Source organism: Sitophilus oryzae, unplaced genomic scaffold (assembly GCF_002938485.1).
Source record: "Sitophilus oryzae breed Bouriz unplaced genomic scaffold, Soryzae_2.0 scaffold_1189_pilon_pilon, whole genome shotgun sequence".
Lineage (NCBI taxonomy): Eukaryota > Metazoa > Arthropoda > Insecta > Coleoptera > Curculionidae > Sitophilus > Sitophilus oryzae.
Window position 1 is genome coordinate 1,036,595 of NW_022145825.1, and position 24,067 is coordinate 1,060,661.

The 24,067-nt window shown below is 31.7% G+C and overlaps 1 protein-coding gene across 3 annotated transcripts in view; it reads right to left on the reverse strand.

Annotated features, from left to right (window-relative positions):
- Positions 1-2,001: 2,001 nt before the first annotated feature.
- The window catches only part of LOC115891671 (class A basic helix-loop-helix protein 15-like), an 88,467-nt gene continuing 66,401 nt past the window's right edge, over positions 2,002-24,067 (reverse strand). For all 3 annotated transcript variants that reach the window (XM_030912218.1, XM_030912219.1, XM_030912220.1), the window contains exons 2-5: positions 14,772-14,946; positions 10,725-10,873; positions 8,000-8,136; positions 2,002-2,604 (exon numbers count right to left, since the gene is read on the reverse strand). In XM_030912218.1, coding sequence (XP_030768078.1) covers positions 2,487-2,604; positions 8,000-8,136; positions 10,725-10,873; positions 14,772-14,931 — 564 coding nt within the window. In that variant the 5' untranslated portion in view covers positions 14,932-14,946 and the 3' untranslated portion in view covers positions 2,002-2,486. The remainder of the gene's footprint in view (positions 2,605-7,999; positions 8,137-10,724; positions 10,874-14,771; positions 14,947-24,067) is intronic.

Consider the following 24,067-nt stretch of genomic DNA (forward strand, 5'->3'; position numbering starts at 1 on the left):
GGTTAAACTTTGAATAAGAAGACTAAGGAAGGAGCATATCAAAAATCTTAGGTCCACCGCGATGGGCCTCAAATATGGCCGACTTAAATTCCGGTTTATGAGTGCCGTTCTAATTTTATTTAAAAAATGTAAAACTATGATGTAGGGTAGACGTCGGGTAGACTCAATAATTTGTTAGTTTATTTTACGTTGTGAATAAATGTTGGTAGTTAGGATATAAAATTCTAATAAAAATAGTTATAAGTTGTAATAATTATTTATAACCATAAACATCCGATACGCTACTGAAGCAGGTAAGTCAAATTGACGTATCTAAATTCTTTGACATCTAATCTTTGACAAGTAGTAAATAAAAGCAAAAATGCAAGAAAAAATATATAATTAGTTAATTTAAGTGAATTTCATAAATGATCGGTTTACTACACGTATGTAGTGATGTGAGCATGGTCATTTAACATGGTCACGTAACAGTCATAATGAAAATGACCGTCACGTCATTATGCAATGTGACGTTAAAATGACAAAACGGTCATTTTACAGTCAAATATTAAAATGACCACAGCCATTTTCATTATGACTGTCATTTTGATTCAATCAATTAAAAAAAAATAAAGCTCCGGTTCTTTGGACGCCAATAAGTTGGTCCCAACACACAAACTTATCGGTAAGTTAAATTAAAAACCTTGTTAGCATCAATAGCAGTCTACAACAAAACATTGTTTCTTCGAGCTGCAGAAGAGCTGCAAGGGAGTGTCAATGCAATGCTACCACCTTCACATCAGGAACCATTATCAGAAGCTGGTCCTTCTACCTCAGCAGGAGCATCGACAATAATCCTCCATAGTAGCAGCGAGGATTGGTCAAGTGAGTCTACCGATGAAGAAATTGAAATGTGGTCGGAGTCGGACAATAAAGTTGAAACGGATGAGACTCAGGATGACGAGAGCGAAAACGAACTTAGTTAATTAATTTTTTTTTCAGTAATGTTTTGAGTTTCTTTTTAATGTTTATTTGCTCATAATTGTACATATAACGTTATTTTTAAGCGCTGTTTTTACTTGTTTTGAGTTTATTTTCAATGTTTATTTGTTATTTGCCATGAATGTTTTTTTCTTACTTAGTCTACATAATATATTATAATAATTAGAAGAATAAAGTTTTTTTGTCATTACTTTGTTTAAAACTTTATTAAATGTTCGTTTTAAACGTATTTTAGAATTTTATAGTGTGAATTAGCGAGTAAAAGCAAAATGACCCAAAATGACACATTATGACCGTTAAATGACCGTCATATGTCACGAATTATAAATGACGGTCATTTTACATCACTTCACGTATGTATATTATATAGTCACTTACTAGCGAAAAGTTGTTTCATTATTTCACTCGATTTTTGCCGAGATCTACCGCACGCTACACAACCAACAATTTTAGAGTCTTTTTCGATAAATCGCGATAGTGTCACTGTTAATTTAAGTTCTGCCACAATTTCCATCTAGATTTACTACCTTTATACAACTATCAGTAGTAGAATAAATAATAAATAACATAAAATAAGCTCCGTAAAGACTGACAAATCCACAAAATTTCAAATCAAATTCAAATGTGTCAAATGAATCGTCAAACAGAACTGTCAAGGATCCCCACCCTAGAGTGCTTTTTCCGCCCACCATGCATGAATGCATGGATATCATTATGCTCCTTCCTTAGTCTTCTTATTCAAAGCGGTTAAAGTACTATTTTTGATAGATACCTATAAGGCAATTTTAACAGTTGCTATGGAAGAAAGGAACAAACTTCTAGGCTAATTAAAAACACTAATTTATTCCATTAATTGCGAGGCTCTGAATGAAGCTTAAGACAAAAATACTGTGCGATCAAATATTTAAAGCGTATGTAATTTACAATAAAAATGAAAACACAATCTTTCACGAGATAATATTTTGGAAAGATAATCAATTTAACACTTTTTGTTGCTAGATTTTAACCCACTGGTTTAAAAATATCTTTTCTTATCATTATATTTTTATTTGTGCGTTTTTTATACATATAACAACTCATTCTCTACAACCACTTTATTATGCATGTACTGAATAGTTAATTAAGTCATGCCAGCAGGATTGCTCGAGCTGAAAAAAATACAATTTTGGAATGTCTTAGGATAGATACACGTAGACTATCCCCGAAAAAATAAAAAAATACATATATTTCTACATTTTGACACGTATAAATCTTTAATCTTAGTACATTTAATAGGCGCAGAGTCACAACCAAAAACAAAACAACATCGCAGAGCCTACAAATAGGCGTACATTTCCTTAGAAGTCTCACTCTCGATCAAGAACTTCTTTCGTAAAATTAGTTAAGTATATCGAGTTAACTAAGAAAAAAATAGTTAACCGTTTGTATAATATACATACACGTATAGGCTCGTAAGTTCTGAAGTTAGGCCCGTCTTCAGATTTCTTCGTCTAGCGTCATTTTAACTAATTCACTACACGGTTTTCTGGAAAAGTCTCTAAATTTTGTTGGTACATACTGTTGTTGTTGGCCTCTTCTGTCGATTCTACTTCTATGTTGCTATCGCTTTCCGCATCTTGGAATCTAGAAATAAAAACAAATTATAAAAATAACAAAAAAAAAAAAAAAAAATAAAAAAAAATTAAATTATTAAAATCAAATTAAAAATAATCATACACAGAGTTTGAAGCTTTTTGGTTTTACCTTATTAAGTAATTGTTAATTTTGAAGTTTACCTTGATATAAAGTCACTTCAACAGAACGTCAATGGTTTTTGTAGACGTATCTGTTAAAAAAAAAAGTGTTCTGGAATAGTTGTATTTAAGTATCTTAAATAGTTTTTTTCATTATTTTTTGTATTTTTTTTTGCTTCCGACGACGGAAAGAGACACTTTCCTAAACGTTAAGCATATTTATCAAAATAGTAAACGGAAGTTTTGATTATACGTTTGTCAACAATTATGTGTGTATCTATTTCTAGCTATTTAAATTTTTAAAGCGATTACATTAAAGTAAATGTATTAATATACATATACAGGGTGGTCCGAACTGTATTCCGGAAACTTCGGCAGCATATTCTGCAGATAGAAATAAGTAAAAAAGTTCGTATAAATGTTTGTTCTAAAATGCTTAGTTTCGGAGATACTGGGTGTACATGTTTCATTTTTATTTCGATTTTTCCCCCATAGTTTTTGAAGTAACGACAATATTTGAATAAAAATTTGTATCTGGGAGTTTTTTGTCTATTATGTGTAGGGGGCGCCGCATACATGTGTTTTAACTGTTTTGAAGAGTAATAACTTTTTGTCCGTACCTGTATAAAAATAATGGGTGAAAAAATATACATTTTCGTGATTTTCTACCTAAAAAAGTCTCGTTGTAAAAATAGCAACCGTTTTCAAGATATTATACTGAATGACAGAATGGCCATAATAATTCGCAACAACGTACCCCATGGCAGAAGACCTACTGGACGACCACCTAAACGTTGGCAAGACAGTTGGCAGTCAACCTCGCAAGAGTTGCTTAGACGAGGAGGAAACCGGAACTAAACAGACGATACGCCTTCCAAAAGAAGAAGAAGAAGAAGAAGAAGATACTGAATACATGTCATTATTGACAAAAAATAAACATGCTCACTAGATAGTTATTTGATTGAAATGACTGGGAACTTTCTAATTATTTAAATTAGTCATAAATTTTTCTTCGAAAAAATGACGATAAAACAGTTTCTGTTGAACTTTTAGCACCAAAACATTTCAAATTTATTTCAGTCTAATAACTATCTAGTCAACATGTTTAATTTATGTCAATGATGACATAAATATGATGATAATTTAGATTCCAAATATACCCAGAGCCATTACTCGAAGCGATTTTTACCAAGAAACCTTTTTTTACGTAAAAAAAGACGTAAGTAAATTTAAATTTTTTTACTCATTAGTTTTATACAGGTTCGAACAAAAAATTAATAATCTTCAAACCAATTAAAATAAATATAGTTAAAATAAATGTATATAATAAACGAATGTTTGGGAGTGATTCATCGCTTGATGAAGTTAGAATCGACACGCGCGCTATAATTTTTACATTAAAAACGTAAATTTTTACCGCAGACGTAGGTTTTTAAAGGTCCGGTCTAATCATTTGCCTGCGCTCCTCCTACTTATTCTAAAATGTTACCATGATTGACAAAGACGATACTATATCGCGTTTCTTTGATTGATTCGTTTTTGTGTGTCAGTCCATTGGTGTGCTTGCAGTGCGACCAATGGGGCATTCCAGTTTATATTTATAACCAAAAATATATGTTTTGACAAGACTTTGACAGTTATAACAACAAATTAGAACAGATTATATATTGATTATTATATGACTTGAAACACCACGGCACTGGAATTAAGTTTTATGTGACCTTGAACAGATTAGTTCACATGGTAGCGACCGATGCGTCACTCCCAAACATTCGTGGCGTTTACTATAGTCATATTGACCAGGGGGGTGACAGTGAAATAGGAAAATTGGAAACAGTCATTAGTGTCATTCCTGTCATTCTCCTCACGACAAGTATGGCCGCCGAGACAAGGACAGCAATGTTTCTGTCTAACTATTGTCTAACTTCACAGTGTTTAGAATTGACAGAATTCAGTTTCAGAGACAACTTCAGATTTGTTCTAGGAACAATTAGAAAATATTCGACGCCATATTAATTCATTCCGTTTAGTTTCGTTTTGGAAGTTCAATTTAATATTTCGGCTGAAATTTATAAATATAAAGGTAATAAAGTATATAAAATATATATTACATGAAGAATCCCGGAGAAAATGACGTTTCTGCAGTAGTAGGTATGTCCCATGTATATGAAAAATAGGTAGTAAATAAACACGGTTTTTACATTTTTTAGATGCAAGAAAATGGTGTTATAATCTCTTTGATCGGCGATTTTTTTGAAAATGGAAACAATTTACAGCAAGGTAAGATCATTTTTAACTATAGCCAACATTTAGCATTTATTGTCAATAATGCAATAAATCGGACTGATGAATCTGATTATGTTATTCGACTAAAAGTCTCTTTTTGCTTCTTTTTGATTTATAAGCCAGGTCTCTTTGGGAATAATGGACGCTTTTTTAAACAGTATATTTATATTTTATACCTATTGATATTTTTACATTGTTAATTTTAGTATAAAAAAATTTGTTTTTCTGTTTTCAGGTTTTTGTATAAGGCTCCCGTTTTCATGTTCCTGTGTCCGTTTTCTGTCCTTGAAGTCTGCGAATACGTGTGTTTATTTACAAATTACTGTAAGTCATGCTTATACCTTAACTAATTATTTACGTTAAAAGTGCATATAATTAACTAATTGGTATTGAAGCAATACAATCCTCTATATTTTTATATTTATTTAGTCACGTTGTTCCATATTTCAAATAAATATATGTGAATAAATTATTTTTTGGTTTTATTTATGAAAAAGAAAAAATACAAAATACATTTGAACTGAAAGAGGGCCCGCCATTGAATAACCGGAAACGGAAATGAAATTGAAGCCATCATGTCCTTATCATGTCAACCTGTCAATTGGAAAATTAGTTCTCCAGACGACAATGAAGGCTTTCGGTGGCGTATCGTGTTTCCACGATTTAACACAGAGTTGACACTTCTTTCTAGTTAATTATTTTATGATATTGACATTGAAATTAATTTTCGCATGTTAGAAAACCCTAACCAAATTAAGTTCAGAAATTATTAGGAAAAAATCGAAATACAAATGAAACTTCTACACCCTGTATCTCCGAAACGAGGTATTTTAAGACATAAGTTTATACGAAATTTTTTACTTATTTTTATATGCCGAATAAGCCAGAATACAGTTCGGACCGCCCTGTATTATGGGAAAAAATATATTTCTTTTATTCATTATTTTCTATTAATAAGACCAAATTTAAACTAATGTTGTCATTCGACTCATCAGTTCCACAGCAATTTTTTTTATTATTCAACTTTTTGTTGTTTTTTTCATATCAATTACACAGGTAATTATAATTTCCTGTATGACATAACAATAAATCGATGATTTACGCTACTGCAAAAAACAAACATTCGTCAAATACAGTGTAAAGTGCGAATTTGCAACAAATCCCACAATAAAATGAGCGATATTCGTTTAATTGCCCTTTGTAGATTAAGCGGCACAAAATATATTTAGTTATAAAGGCCCTAAAGACCGTTTATTGCTCATAAAATGGATCAATTACGACTGGATGGCTAATAAAAATTAGCCTTCTATATCGCGTAATATACTACACATATACTTCGATATGGCTTTGGAATTAGACAGTAATTGCTTTATTGCATCAAGAAAATAGCCATTATTTATTATTTTATTAAACAAAAATTAGTACCAAATTTTTGTTACAAAAATATACCTGGTGGCCCACTCCTATAACTTTTTTATTTTTTTAGATAAAAAAAATAAAGATATGGTATTCACGATCCTGCTCAAATCACTCAATGTAAGAAGCTCAATTTTAGCATACAGGTTGAATCTAGGGTGTAAAGGTTCGACAAGAAGGGATTTTTCAAAATTCCAGTTCCAAGGGGGTGAAACCACCCCTCAAATATTACAATATTTTTTATTTAAAAAAACGGTGAAGTTTCCGAAAAAACGCTTAAACACGTATATTTTATTTTGTTTTTTTTACATATTTTAAGATTTTTTAAAAATGTATACAGGGTGTTTCGAAAAATCTGCTTATTGATTAATCACGATACTGCTTAAAGCGCTTGACGTAAAAAGCTGATTTTTTGAAAACGGATTGACTTTAGGGTGTAGAGGTTCGATAAGAAGGGATTTTTCGAAACTCGAATTCTAAGGGGGTGAAACGCCCCTCAAATATTAAAATATTTGTTATTTAAAAAACGGTTAGTCTTTCCGGAAAACGCTTGGACACGCATAATTTATTTTGTTTTTATACATATTTTGAAATTTTTTAAAAAATCATACAGGGTGTTCCAAAAAGTTGGGTTATTGATTAACCACGATTCTGCTTAAACTGCTTGACGTAAAAAGCTTATTTTCGGCAAACGGATTTTTCGAAAGTCAAATTACAACGAGATGAAACTACCTCTCAAATATTATTAAGTTATATAATAATATCGCCATGCTGACATAAATGTGAGAAAATTTTATCCAGTTTGTATGTTAATGGAAATTCTTGCTTTGCTTTATCATCACCAGTACAAATGATTAATTCGACGCGAACGAAGTCCCGGGTACACGCTATTTATGTATATGACATAAATCAGGATTGACACATATACACATGGTATATGTCTAGAAATCTTGTCTTAAGAAAAACTCTATCATACGTTTTAAGAATATTTCAATTTATTTAGCTTTAATAGTGTTTCACTCACTTAAAACTGTTATAGAATTATACAAGGTGTGTCTTAAATAAGTGCAAATATTTTCAGGGCTTGTAGATCTCTATAAAAGAAACATATTTTTTCTTTACCGTTTATCAAATTCTAAAAGTCTAAAATAACCGAATTATTTTACTTTGAAAATTTCCAAAAAAAATGATTTTTTGCTTGAATTTTGAGAATCACTGGGTCTTTTCTGGGTTCTCTTTCTTGTAAATTTAATCTACCATATGATCGAAAAAAAACGGCGTCAGCCATGGCTATGAAATGAACATCATTTTATATGTAAAATTATATGGGGAACGTCATCGATCGTCATTTCCAAGCCAACTGGACGCCGTTTTTTTTCGATCATACGGTACTACCTAAAACACTCGTGTGTTGCCATATTATTAAAAAATTCTGTTTTTTAACTAAAATCTAAAAAAAAATTCCAAAATTCTTTATAAAAAAAATCAAAATTACAATCGTGTTTCTGGGGTCGAAATATACTACCCGTAAAATATTTACACTTATTTAAGACTCATCCTGTATAGAAAGGTGATTAACTTACGTGTAGTGTTTTTCTTCACCTCTCATCTCGCATATGACATTCGTTAGTGCCATTATGTAATTTTTTGCTAACGTGAGGGTTTCTATTTTGGATAACTTCCTCTCCATTTTTATGTGTGGGATAACTTCTCTGAGTTGCTGCAAAAGTAAGGAAAAATTAAGGCTGTACTTAAACTGCCGTTAAACGGTAGCTTACTAAAATGCCGTTAATAGGTATGACGTCGTTGATGTGACGCATTTGAGGGCTTTATGAAATATAGGAATTTTATAAGGATTAACCAACGCTATCCACCCCACCAAATAACCAACTTAACCAACGCAACTAACCTCGACACTGATAAAAAAATATAAAAAACAAATATAAATTAGTAAAAACCAATCAACCCCACCAAATAAACAACCAACCAATGAATTAACACCCTCCAAATAATTACGCTAACCAACCCGCCAAATAACTAAACCAATCCAACCAAAAAGAGTGAAAACAATGCAATAAGATATATAAAAAAGTCTTGGTCGGCGTGAGATTTGAACCGCGGACCATTCGCTCACGAAGCCATGGAGCCACAGGTGCTCTTGCAAAATGCTTATAGGCAGGCATTACTTACCGCCGACATGAACGACGTCACATATCTATTAACGGCATTTTAGTAGGCTACCGTTTAACGGCTGTTTAAGTACATCGAAAAATTAATCAATATCATATAAATATAGCTACAGAATTTTATTTAAATAGTTAGTTATTAATAGACCAAGGGTGACAGTAGGACGATAATGCCCGTAGAGCATTAACACGAATGACATTATTGTATACTAATGCCTAAGTACATTACTTTGTTGGCATTGTCGTATACCAATGCCTAATATGTTTGTTTACGCATTTAGTATCTTAAGAATAATGCTGAAATAATGATATACTAAAAAATAAGAAGAAATTTATATTTCTCTTGTTTTATTATTTATTTACTTTATTTTTAAGTCGTTCTTCTCCAATTTATTTTCCCTTATAAATATAAATACATATTATACCAGGTGCGTCTCAAAAGTGGCTCAGCTCTGTAACTTTTTTATTTTTACATATAAAAAAACTACATTTAGTATGTTAGTATATGATATAAATTAGTATTGACTGAGTATTGAATTGTTTTTGGTCACTTCCTGTTTCACCGGAAATGACACTTCTTCTTCTTATCACGCCCTCTCCTGTCGAAGGTTGGCGATCCAAATGGCAATTGTGGCTCTGGAAACTGCACCCCGGAAGATTTCCCCAGACGAACGTTCAAACCATCTCCTTAAATCTTTTAGCCATGAGTTCTGGCGTCTTCCTACTGATCTTTTCCCTTGCACTTTGTTATGAGTTTTACTTTCCTCTATTATGAGGCGCAGTATTTCGTATCTACCACCTCTCACCACATGACCCAGGTATTGCATTTTTCTTTCCTTGATGGTGTTCAGTATCTCTTTTTGTTTCAACATGCGCTGGAGTACTTCATCGTTGGTGATCCGTTGTACCCATGAGATTCACAGCACCCGTCTGTACACATAGGAAATGACACTTTGAATAGAATACCATATCATATGTCAATTTTTGACATTTTTGCTTAAAAAATTTTTTAATCAAGGAGCCTTGGAAAAATAGATTTGATCGTCTAAAGTTTTTCGTGTCTTGTCCTGGCTGGTTAAAAGATGCCCAAATTATATTTTTAATCATATATCACCTTTTTCAAATGGGGCAAGGGTGGCTCATTAGCATATTTGAAAAAAACGATTTTTTACGAATAATTTGGTACCACACACTTGGTATTTCGAGTCAAATTGTCGTTATGAACGTCATGTTACTATTTCAAATAAACCATATCCGAAAATGTCAAAAGTTGACATACGATATGTAGTTCTACTCAGAATGTCAGTTTCTGTCAAATAAAGTACAAAAATACCGCGGGTGCCGTTTAAAAATCAAAACTAGTAGTCATTTCCGGTGAAACAGGAAGTGCTCGAAAATAATTGAATACGTCAATCAATTCTAATTTATGTCGTATACCAACACACCAAATCTCGTATAATTTTATCTGAAAAATTAAAAAAGTTACAGGGGTGAGCCACTTTTGAGACGCACCCGGTATATACTAACTATTTCAGTCTATTAAAACAGTATTACAGAGTATTACATTTCTTTCTGTTTTCTGTTTTTAAATTAATAGAAACTGATTGATATGTATCATTAATATGCATTAGGTAATCATTAGCAATATTTGTTTGTTTTGTAACACTTGTTTCTGACATATATTACTATATACTCGATACGAGTATTAGTGGATTAGATATCAACAAACTATTTTTAGTATATTCGGGAAATGCTAGTTTCCATATTATATTTTTGATCAGGTAAGATTGACAGGTAAAACGTCGTTATGTGTAGAGTGAGCTTAATAAAATTAATTCAATCAAAAGTTTAGGTATTATACAGATGTGGTACTTATTTCATTTTGCTGATAAAAATGTCGCTATGACTTCGGACCTTTAATAGAGCTACGGCGTTGTCAGACTTCATTTTTTTTCTGAATTGCATTGTTGCCTTTTATAAAAGGTGTATTCCCAATTGAAATAATACTTAATATTTTACAGGGCTTTGTATTCGGTCCCTTTAAATAGGATATTAAAGGGTATCGAATGCCTCCTTGTTTTAATTATGTTTCTCCGTCTTACTCATAAATTTGGGGCCTTACCTCGAACGCATCGTTTAGCGAATGCATTCTCATTCTTTCTCTCTCGTTGCTTTCCAGTCTTCGTAGGTTTCTCTCTCTCGCACTTATGCAGGTTTTCCGCCGTCTGTAAGTGGCTGTCGTGCTGGAGGCACTTCCACTTGAGGCACTTCCTGAAAACCAAAACCCGCTGTTAAATAAATAAATAATTGTCAAAAAAATTTACAATTTGTAGACAAAGGTAAACTACATAAAATACAAACAAAGTAACAAGTAACAAAACAAGTAAACAAACAAAAGAGAATACAAAACAAGTATACAAATTACATTATCAGTCTTATTGTTTAAAATAAACATTTATAAATGTTTACAATGTCAAAGAATAAAAAAATAAAAATAGGATTCAAAAATAGTAATAGCAAATATTAGACCAGTGTTTACAAGATCAAATTCGATTATCAAAATATAAGTCATTTACGGCGTAGAAAGCCTGGTCTAGTTTTGTTAAATAAGATTTCAATGCTTTGCGAAATGAAGAAAATGATGTTATGGATTTGATTTCAAGTGGCAGGTGATTGTGCATTTTTTTCAAGTTGTATAATATTGAACTTTTAACTAACTCTGAGCGTGGGGTAGGTAGATAAAGATTTTGCTCCGCGTTCCTGAGTGGATAAGTGTGAGATGGCCTTTCTTGAGAAGCTGATACATGCTTACGTATTAGGCAAACGGATTCAAATATAAATAAGGAAGGAAAAGTTAATATTTTTAATTTAATAAAAAATCCTCGCAATGAGTTTTGCTGGTTAGTCCCAGTGAATATCGAACAGCTCTCTTCTGGAGCTTAAAAATACGGTCAAATTGAGTCGCACAACACGTACCCCAGAATGGAAGGGCATACCTGAGGTGCGACTCAAAAAGTGCATAATAAACAGTTCTAGCCACTGACAAGTTAAGCTCCTTAGAAACAGATCTTAATGCAAAACAGGCAGAGCTTTATTTTTTCGACAAAGCTTCGATATGCATGTCCTATTTTAGAGAATTGTCTACAACAAGCCCTAAGAATTTTACAGATTTTACGACGTCAATGGTGGTGTTGTTAAGTACAAAAGGCTGCAGCGAGTTTTTATACGACAAAGCTTGAGTTTTAGAAATGTTGAGATTCAGGAGGTTCGAATCGCATCAAGATTTAATGGTGATTAAGTCATTTGATATAATCCTATGAAGTGCCGTGACGTCCTTGTTGCCCCAAGTGAAGCTAGTGTCGTCCGCAAAAAGACATATTTTACCACTGATGTCTATATTAGCAATGTCGTTAATGAAAAGAAGAAATAAAGTAGGGCCTAGTACTGAGCCTTGTGGTATTCCCACAAAATTCCCACAGATACGATTGTTTGAATTGTTTTTCAAAAAAGTCATAGAAATAACATAAAAATAAAATAAAATAATAACGATATACTCTTAATAAATTGATTCCTTTAGTATTCCATTAGAATCTAAAGCATTAATTATTAATTAGTAATCTAAAATGGCAATTAGTACGAAAAACCACAAATCAATTCCTATAAAATAATTCCACGAAATAAAACATATTGCTTTCAGAGCTTATGCTAATCTCTGTCATAATAATCATTATTTCTAATAATTTCAGTAGGAATATAATTAAAATATTTCGTATAAATTAGAGCTGTTTAACCATTATACTCATTAATACCCGGCTGTTGAGAGAATATATTTATACTATCCGATATTCAGGCAATGCTATTTAATTTAAATTAGCTATTATAATGTCATTTAGGGAAATTTTGTCACAATTTAGCTTTTTGTTATTACTGGTTTGTTACGATATGGCGATATACAAAATGTTAAATTGCAATTTCTAGAGACATATTATTTTCGTTGTTATGTTATACAGGGTCGCTTTTATGTATGAAAGCGGTCGATTATTAGGTAAAATATAGGAGGTACCGCAAAAAGTTAAATATAAAAGTCATAGGGTTTATAAATATCTATTAGCGGGTAATAAATTTAAGTATACAGAGTCGGTCATAAAGTCGTGGCACATCAAAGTGTCATTTTTTTAAACGGAACCCCCTGTATATTATTGCATATTTCGGTTCTTCCTTCAATTCTAAGCAAAAATCGTAATACACACAATGTACCTCATACTAACTGTTTCCGAGTTATTGACTTTTGAAAATATGACTTAAACAATTTGATTTAATTAATTTCGATATGCTCAGTTTCATTTATATCCCCCGTATAACATAAGCACCCGTGTGGTTGAACAGCCACCACACAAATCTCGTAGACAGACAGCTGAACAACACCATGCGGCTGATTACAGGGACAATCAGATCAACACCTAGTTACTGGCTTCCAGTTCTGAGAATATTCTTCACTTCTCAATCTCTAGCCTATTATGCCCTTTTTGAGTCACATCTTCGTTATGCCCTTCCATTCTGGGGTACTTGCTGCGCAACAAAATTTGATCGTGTTTTCAGACTTCAAAAGAGAGCAGTTCGATATTTATTGGGACTGAACAGTAGAACTCACTGCCAGAATTTCTTTAAAAATTTGAAAATGCTGACTCTTCCTTCTTTATTCAGTTTTGAATCCGTTTGCTTAATCCGCAAGCACATATCTGCTATTCCCGAAAGGCCATCTCATAACTATCCACTTAGGAATGCAAAGCACGATCTTTATCTGCCAACCCCGAGCTCAGAACTAAAGGTTCAATACTGTACAATGCCAAGAAAATGTACAATCATCTGCCTTTGAATATCAAGTCGCTTTCATTCTTTCCCGCATTTCGCAAAGCTTTAAAATCATACCTACTGGAGAGAGCCCTATATGCGGTAAACGACTTTTTTGTTGATGTTTAATTATGAACAATTTTGAATTTTAAAATTTTGATCATCTCATAGTCTGGTCAAATGTCAAGTATTTAATAATTTATAACTCTAAAATTATATCTATTTACTGCGTACTGTTCTAAAATTGTCCATGTATATTCTTTTTGTAATTTTAAAGACTTAAATTTTTTTGAATTGTATTATTTGTATTGTGTATTTTTTGTGATTTTGTTGTTTGTGAGTGCTTTGTCGATGAAGCTGTTTTGGCTTTTTGTACAATAAAGCGTTGTTTGTTTGTTGTTTGTTTGTATTCTACCTCCAAATCTACGCAGAAACGAGGCTCTTCTTAGAGAATTTGATAAAATAATAGCTACCCCAACGCTCCCTGTTCATGAAACACTTCCTGCTTTACAGGTGACAAGACTGAAGTCGAGAAACCCACCTTTGCGAACAGCTGAACAGCTAAAAAGCAGTAACTACAATTCTCGAGAACAGTGGCTAGAACGATTCGCACCTATACTCCTGGTTCGAAAATAACTATTTCCAGTTACCGTGTACCGTCTAAACCGGAAAACATGGTCAACTTTGAATAGGATACGCTCTGGCCATGGAAGATGTGCGGATTCCCTTTATAAGTGGGGAAAAATACCCTCCCCAGAATGTGATTTCGGATCCCCTCACCAAACCATCCACCACATAACTAGAGAGTGCAACCTACGCGCTTATGGTGAAGTCTGGGGGGACTTTCTGGAGGCGTCTCCAGCAGCTTTGGAATGGATGGGGCATCTAGATGGTCTAGATGTCAATATATAGTGTCCGTAAATACGTTTTTTATGTTGTCTTTTTATCACATACTTGTTTTTTTTTATATTTACATTGTAATGTTTTCGTTTACATTGTAGTTTATTTTATGTCTATGTATAAAATTCTTTTTTTTTTGCATGTATGCATGACAAGACTGAACAAAGACAAGACAGTTAACACGTTGCCAAACGTATGAAATAAACCGAGAAACTGTGCACATCGCTAAGAGACGTGGAAGGGGATATAGCAGATTTGTCGCAGTTGACCGGTCGACCCAATCAATACCTCTGTCAGTACTTAAAGTTCTAGGGAAAGGTGTACGTCATGCGTTCAGCTTCACGATTTAATTACGTCTCGTGATACTTAATTTGTTATGCTTACATGCATAAGATAAATAAAATAAATAAAGGCTTACCTCCATGTTTTCGCCTTTTTTTACCCGACGTTTCGTCACTACTCGATTCGGTGAGATCATCAGCTCTTCCATCCAGATTGTGCTTGCCCAACTCCATCTCCTCCACCTCTACGTCTTCCTCTTCGTCTTGCCACGGCGCTGTCATTTCCAATGATCGCATTCTATAACTTCCGTCCTGGAAAGACAAGAAAAAAAAACTTGTTGTTCATTCACAGTCAGTAAGGTCAAATAGAATTTTACATGGATTAATACCACTAGTTAATAGTTATTTATGGTCTTAGTGTGTTATCTTACATATAAGTCACGCTGGGAAATGTTTATTATTTAGTTAATTTTCTCAAGTGACTTATATGTTATAACACGCGAGTGCAATACAAAATTTTATCGAACAGCAGAACTGTTTCATGTCCCATCTCTAAAGAATAATTGATTTAAAAGAATCTACCAGTTCTACTTTCATTGTTGCCAATTAATAAATTATCAGGGTGCGTTTATGTCACTATGCAATATAGATCTGCGTTTTTTGTAAATAATAAATAGCACTGACATTAAGACGTCATTTAGATAAATCGCGATTTTCTAATGATAAAATAGAGAATTATCAACCAGGAAGTCAGATTTAAAAAAAAATGATTCGGGAAGATCTTCCGCAAGAAATTATTAACCAGGCAGAGGCGGCTACAGCACAAATACTGCCAGAAAAGTCTCGTGGCGTACAGTTCGTCTGCTGGATATGTGTCTATGAAAGGAATGCGGACAAAAAACATTTAAATAAACAACAATATATTTTATACGTCGACTTGACGAGTACGTCACCGCAAATCGCTCCGCCCACTCATTTTATTGGCTACTTGCAAATTTGTCGAATTTTTATTGATGGGACGCGACGTCTAATTTTTTACGAAAAACATGGAGAGAATATCGTTTCCCCTTTCACGGATACCCCATAGCTACAGAACGGATAGACGTACTTTATACTAAGGGCTGGCAAAGGTTAGTCATGGGTCGAAATTTTCGTATGTAAGAAGAGTACAATGCGTTTATAATGTACTGAACAAAGACAAGACAGTAAACACGTTGCCAAACGTATGAAATAAACCGAGAAACTGTGCACATCGCTAATAGACGTGGAAGGGGATATAGCAGATTTGTCGCAGTTGACCGGTCGACCCAATCAATACCTCTGTCAGTACTTAAAGTTCTAGGGAAAGATAAACGTCATGCGTTCAGCTTCACGATTTAATTACGTCTCGTGATACTTAATTTGTTTATTTATTAACGAGTCGTTGTAATTTTCCCTATAGCTTGATTTTTTTTTAAGTGCAACCTAGAAACCATAGAATAACTAACTGAAAGAAATGAAAACTCCTATGTTAAAGCCTGGAAACACGCGCTCGACGCGATCCAAGCGGGCTACTGGCAGAACTAAAAGTTCGCGCCATATTTTTAAATGGACCTTTACTGCCAGTTCATAAGTTTTTTACTTATATTTGGTAATTTCAATCTAGATTATGAACTTATTTGTAACAAAACATTTTACAAAATAAAAGTAATGTATTTTGATACAAATAAATTAATAATCTAGGTTGAAATTATCCCTGAAATTAGAATAAAACACGAAACATTTGTAACTTGATTATTTTATTATAACATTGTTAATAAAATTACATATAACACATTCAACACTATACAAGTATATATAAAAGTTATCAGAATTTATACAATCAGTTATAAGTAATTATAAAAAAGGTTATAAATTATAAATAAATAATTCATTATATAAAAGACATATAGTTACCGTGAATATAATTTGGTATAACTTTAATCTCAACTTTAATGACCTATTCAAATAGAAACATCTTACAATTCACATTATATAATACACAAAGCCAAGGGACAAAATTGTTATTAAATCTATTCTCGATGACTCGAAGCATTTTTTTTTCAAATAAAACAGGACATATAGGGCTTATAAATAATACAAGGGTATAGAAAATATATAAATAAGTAAATACAAATATATTTTCAACCTAATGATTAATGATTATACTCGTTTAAATAAATAAATGATCTTTTTAAAATTACTTGTTTGTCTTTGCAAATTTGTATATTTAATATTTATCTAAAAGCGTACACTTACATAAATTACTGCACAACCTTTAAAATTAAGCTTTTAATATGTTATACAAATTCTTGATTCGAATAAATACACTTAAATAAAACTTTAAAATTAATGATCTTCCAAATTTCTGAGACAGCCATTTTGTTGAAAGAATTTGTTTTGATTATGAGAAATTTCATAAAAATTATCACAGGGATTAATTAATCTTATATATGAAACTACTTGGCTTTTAAATTTCACAATCCTATCGTCCAAAATACTCTAAATTCGCAAAAATCCGTAAATATTCCCATAAAAACAAATCACAATTCACTTCCACTTCACAGAAACTGACAGACATTGCCAGATATGGAATGACGTTTATTTTTCAATTTATTTTACTGATCTAACTGATCCGGGTCACTTAGAAATTAAATTTTTATTAAATTATTTAATTATAATTGTTTCTGGCGAAAGCAACTTCATATCAATGTTTATTCATAGGGTAACAAAGCACATCGCTGTAAAATTATCAACATTTTATATAAATATTTATATTTTTCAACTACTCCAACTACTCCAATTACTCCACAGAGAATCAAACGAATTGTTAATTAAACTATACTCTGTGGATGACTTGATAAAATCATGATGAAATTAAAGTCCCTAGATGAATATCTAGGGACTTTAGATGAAATTTCTACGCAGCGCCATCTATCCCTCTACTGGCAGAAACTCCGCCGTGTTTCCAAAATTCAAATGGCAGTTTCATCCGCCTGCTAGAAACACTTGCATTTTTGGTAAAAATAAATGGAATTGAGTGGGTGTTCGATAGTGGTCGCGCTATTAGAACTCTGAATTCAAAAATCGATATCTCGAAATCTATTAGAAATAATAGATTGTAGCTTTTCAAGAACTTTGTTAATATTTCTGCTGTAAATTTTGTAAATTTGTAGACAGTATGTGAAAAATCTTTATCAATAAAAAAATTACACGATTGCTGAAAATTGCTATGCTCTAAAAGTAAATGGATGGATTGTTTACAATTTTTGAATGGAAAAAACAACCTTATCGAATTTTTCTTATGTAAACATATTGTAAAATATCCGATCTTGAAAATAAAAAAAAGTTTCAATATCTAAAGTGGTTCTTGAGTTATGGCCTGTTATGTGTTAAAAAGTTGAGTTTTTAAATTATCGCGATTACTGACGTTTTCTCGTTATAAAAAAAATGACACTTTAACGATATCCTTATAATTCCATTTCAGATGCTCAGAAACATGTCTAATGATTTTATCTAGTTATCTCTTGAGAAAAAAAGTCTTTTAAAAGTAAGCGGTTAGCGATCGTGATTTTACTTTACTTGATAGGAAAAGGCGTATCGGCAACGCCGCAACAGCACACCGTCGCGCGTCGCGCCTGTCGGTCGCATTTCTCTCACTCCGACTTAATAAGATCCCTATGCGATTTACTTCCACACATGTAAATGCCGACCCAAAAGTAACTGTTGCCAGCACGGTATGATAGAGAATTCATAACACACTAGTTTGTTATAACTTCAAAAACTCACGCGTGTGTGTATATGTAGAGTCTGTCGGATAAAATTAATTTCTATTTAAATGCTCTTCAATATACTGTAGCATTTTATTTAAATCACACATAATTCATATAAATGTACAGAATTATTTTATTTAAATAAATCAAGTTTAAGTCCTCGCACCGAGATGGCATTCTAAGTACTGCTATTGTGTCTTTTATTTTTTTTTCTCCAAGTTTATTTCTGTCGAAATATTTCAGTCCGGTCGAAGTTTGTTGGTCACTTTATATCTGACGGTGCATAGTCACACTTGCCTACCTTCCCTCGCCATATTGGTGGTAAAGGCTCAAACCGATAGAGCTATCGGCGTTTGTTGGCATTTTGCCAATTTGTTTGAGAAAACCCTCTGAGCAGAGGTAAGACTTTTATTTTTAACGTAACGTTTCCTAATACTTTTTTTTGACAGGGTTTTATTTTATGGTACGCATTTGGTTTAATGGTAGCATTTTCTGGTGCCATTTTGTTTTTTGTACCTGACATTTGGGCCACGTTTTGTCCCTACAATTCACACCGGGAATAACGGAGGAATCTCCTGGTTCCACAGCAGTTTAGGATCCTGTCTGTGTAGAGACGTTTTTATCACAATCCAGTTCCAGTAGCAGTTCACCACAACCAGCTTGTGACCAGAACGGATAAAAATAGGCCAGATCATTTCTTTTTATATAATTTAAATTCACTTGAATGTATTAAGCCCTTCAGGCATATTATATATTTGATTACTTTAGAGTCACTTTGAAATATTTTATTCATGTTATGCATATTTCTGATATCTACAGAGTACGCTTTTTTTTAATATAAAGAGTCCCTATATTTTGGTACCAAGATCGCCAGACTTTTTGCGGAATAATTAATAAAATATTAATATTCAGAAGCGTGCAGATTTAACTACCATCTTGAGTGATCTATTTTGATACATACTATTTACCAACAAACATTTTCAAACATCAAATTTTTCATAGTCTTATTTTATTCTAATTAATATTTAATTATTAATTACACTTAGTTATTAGTTTATCCCAGCGTTTCATTTGTGTAATTCCTAAAATAAGTAATACCTATATTCTGAGTTGATTTCTCAGTTCTCAGAGTGGCGCCCAGTATATTATAAAGACGTAAGCATCACAATTTAATTTTCACTAGCTTACGATCCATTGCTCACCGGCGAACAGCTCCGTCGCATAGTATTAGTTGTTTTAATATTTTTTTCCAAAAGAAAATTCTTATAATAAAACATTCCATCTTTTTTTATAACTTCTAATGTTACAATACTGTAGATACTTAGTAGAGTAATAATTATTTTATTTAAGTATATTGCTGACATTTTCTCAGCATTATAGCTAGTTTAGTAAGAAAAGACTTAGATATTAGGAAACACTTCATTTTTTTACTCTGAATTTACCTTTCACTGCTCATTCATGATTTTCGCATAATGCTGTCAAAACATAATTAAATATTAATCAAAATAGTATAGTAAAATTGTATATTTTTATTGATGCTACTTAAAGGCACAATTTACATTTTTATTCGAGACTAAAACCAGTTACAGATCCTACTATAATCTCTGAAAATTGAGGTCTAGCTAAATTTAATAATGGTATAGGTACGTATCTTCAACCTTCTTATCTAAAACGTGGTTTTAAAAAAATATCACAATAAACAATTATGTTCCATACCAATTAAACTTTTAGTTACATAATCGAGGGCGCGATTTTTAAATTCATTGTTGCCAACCATGGCTGTGCTGTCAAAAATGTCAAGTTGCCACACTTATTTATTTATTTTCTGACACTGACATTATTTTTACCCCTTCAGTTTTGTAATACGAGTTTTTGGTTTAAATGAATTGTGTTGTGATTCGTCAAGCTTAATTTTTTTACTGCAAGTCCTTGTAGTCGAACGTTGTTCTTTTTAGAACCTCTTTTAGTGCGAAGTGGTAAAAGACAGTTTAATAACCGCAAAAAAATTCATAGTAACTTTATTAGAATATTTTGAAGAAAATTTGTAAGAAAAAAAGGTGAGTTTTGTTGATGTAAATAATAACTGTTTATACAGGGTTGTTCACCACATACGACACGGAGTATTGTAGCTAAACGATGAGATTTTTACAAATTGTAAGTTTTTGGTTCGATGAAGGACTATTAGAGGTACAATTTAAAAATAATTTTACAAGATACAGAGTGTCCCAAATAAGTAAAAAATATCAAAGTTGTATTTTTTTAAATGGAACACCCTGTATATTATTACATTTTTAGTTTCTACGATTAAAATAAAGGTAAATTTGATTACGATTTATTATACTTAAACCTTACCGTTTTTGAAATATTTTCAATTTTGTGAAATCGCAGTAAACATTTTAAGGCTTCATTTCTCCAAGGGTATCAAAGTTTTTAATACTAAATATTTACTGTAGTTTATTTACTGATCAGTTATTGTGTTGCAATAATAAAAATAATACTACCTTATACAGAGTGTCTAAAAATTTATTTTAAATAATTATTAGCTTCAAACGGCAATAACTTGTTTAATTTAAATGGAATACCCTGTATATTTTACGAGAATCAGATGCACAATTTAATTGTCTATAAAATTATATTATACCATTTTTTACCTATCTCTTTAAGTTTCCGTAGAAAATGCATTTTCTTGTAATTTAGAACTTATTTATCAATATACCCATGGACTATTGACATTTTAGATTATTTTTAAAGATGTACCAAATTTTTAATAATTTATCTAATATTGTCGATATCTCTAATATATCTAATATTGTCGATATAATTCGTTTATTTCATTAAAAAATAAAAAAAAACTCTTTAAATATTTGTTAAAGAGGACCAATTTATATGATTCCAGTATTCAAACTACATTAACTGACTGTTTGCGTTGATTAATAATAATTGCTCCAAATACTAAAAAACTGAATTTTGTATGGGCATTAGACAGTGTGATAAAAAGTAACACCTTAAAAATGATATTTCATTTTTTAATAAATGTTTATTTATAACAACAGAGACTTTGATTTGATAACTTATTATTATATTGATTTCTGACTCAAATCCACATTTATTTATAATAATTTATTAACGAACACAATTAAGTATGTCATTAATTAGTATATGGGCGGAAATAATGGTGTTATATTTAATTAATGGTATACTCTTTTATAAAGATTTAAATAGTTTTCTTTTTGCATAAAAATGGGCTAGTAATATTATCGTTTTACTAAAAACGATAATATTACTAGTCAGTACATTTTGTACATTTGTTGCTTTAAAAACAATCTAAAATGTCAATATTCCATGGATATATTGATAAATGAGGTCTAAATTATAAGAAAATGCATTTTCTACGAAAACTTGAAGGGATAGGTAAAAAATGGTATAATACAATTTGATAGACAATTTAATTGTGCATCTGATTCTCCTAAAATATACAGGGCATTCCATTTAAATTAAAGAAGTTATTGCCGTTTGAAGCTAATAATTATTTAAAATAAATATTTAGACACTCTGTATAAGGTAGTATTATTTTTATTATTGCAACACAATAACTGATCAATAAATAAACTTCATTAAATATTTAGTATTAAAAACATTCATACCCTTGGAGAAATGAAGCTTTAAAATTTTTACTGCAATTTCACAAAATTGAAAATATTTCAAAAACGGTAAGGTTTAAGTATAATAAACCTTAATCAAATTTACCTTTATTTTAATCGTAGAAACTAAAAAATGTAATAATATACAGGGTGTTCCATTTAAAAAAATACAACTTTGATATTTTTTATTTATTTGGGACACTCTGTATCTTGTAAAAATATTTTTAAATTGTAGCTCTAATAGTCCTTCAACGAACCCCAAACTTACAATTTGTAAAAATCTCATCGTTTAGCTACAATACTCCGTGTCGTATGTGGTGAACAACCCTGTATATTTATAATTAATTTATTTTTGTATCATAAAATATTTTGATTAAATGAAAATATATAAAAGTGGGCAACGCTGTGCCGGCACAAGCTTAATCACGTGACTAAAAGTTTATTTGATATGAACTATATTAAATTATACACTATATAGAATATTTTATTTCAAAACATGACATTTATCCAAAAAAAAGCATTCAATATAACGTGAAAAATAAAATATTTATTCTATAAATAGACACCGACAGTTTTCCGAAATATACGTGTACTTGTACTTCCTAATAAAATAAAAAAAATACAAAACACGTAAACACAAAAATAAATTCTTTTATTAAAAACGTATAAAAAAACGAAAATGTTTTCGGAATCCTTACATAAATCATGATGCGGTTTCCGTTATTTTCGTCCGCGAACAACGACAAAACGAAACCGGATGTGCGAGGATATACGCGGACGCCATCTTTTATTAAGGCTAGATACGTAAGCGACTATTCATTAAGTCCGCCTGCAGCTTGTTGTCTTTTTTTTGCATCCGATATCTGAAACGATTACTTTCCAAGTGAAAGATATATTGTAACAGTTGCACGACATAACGAATAAAACACATAATCGCTTTCACGAAGGCCAGTGGCTTGCCGACGGGTAATATACCCCTTTTATGCTCTTCAAGAAGTACATTAAATGAAATTCCATCCCAGTAATTTGGGTGATTAATTACATTAAATGTAATAAAATAAATGGGTTTAATCTGGAGATTTTCTAATTTAACTATTGAATAAGTATATTAAAAAATATAGGTTAGGTTAAGTGCTCATTAACGAACTAAATACAGCCAGCAATAAAAAGAGTCTCAGTATAAACTTAGCAAAAATTAAAGTAATGTACAACGAACTAGCGGACAGAAAAATCATTCTAATAAATAATACTGGAAATAGTAGAAGAACATATAGAAGAAAGAGATCAAAAGGGACATCAAAACTGGTTTAAAAAAGTAAGGTCTTAGAAAAGACCAATAGTTTGGTCTTGGAGACATTGATATGCAGTCCAAACATCTCACTATAGTGGACTACGGAATCTATAACGCTGTGCAGTTCTTGTATATCGTTGGCTATTATAACCGTATCATCGTTTATTGGGATTCCATTGGAATTGATTTCGCCCTGGATTCGATCCAGTGCTTCTCTAAATATAGTCTCCGAGTACAGGTTAAACAGGAGCGGAGACAAGACGCAACCCTGCCGAACACCCCGTCTGATTTGTATATCTTCCGATGTTGACTGCTTCATCTCAACTACCGCCGTTTGATGCCCATAAAGTTCTGAAATGAAACGTAGGTCTTGTTCGTCAACTCCGGCTGTTAGAATTTTGATCATCTTCTAATAATTAACACAGTCGAACGCCTTACGATAGTCTATGAAGCACGCAAATACATTCACATTCATGTCTCTACACCTCTGTAGTTCTAATATTGAATAAATAATTAAACAGTGCTCAAAATTGCGATTCTTTATTGGTTAAAAGTTACTTTGCTTAGTACGTTTGATTTCTAACCTTGTTAACATAAGTCCGTGTTTTAAGATTTTTAGATTTATCTGTAAAATAAATTTGGACGATATAGTCATTGTGTTTGCGTCTTCTTGTTAAGTATTACGGTTTTTTTACGAATTTATAAATGAT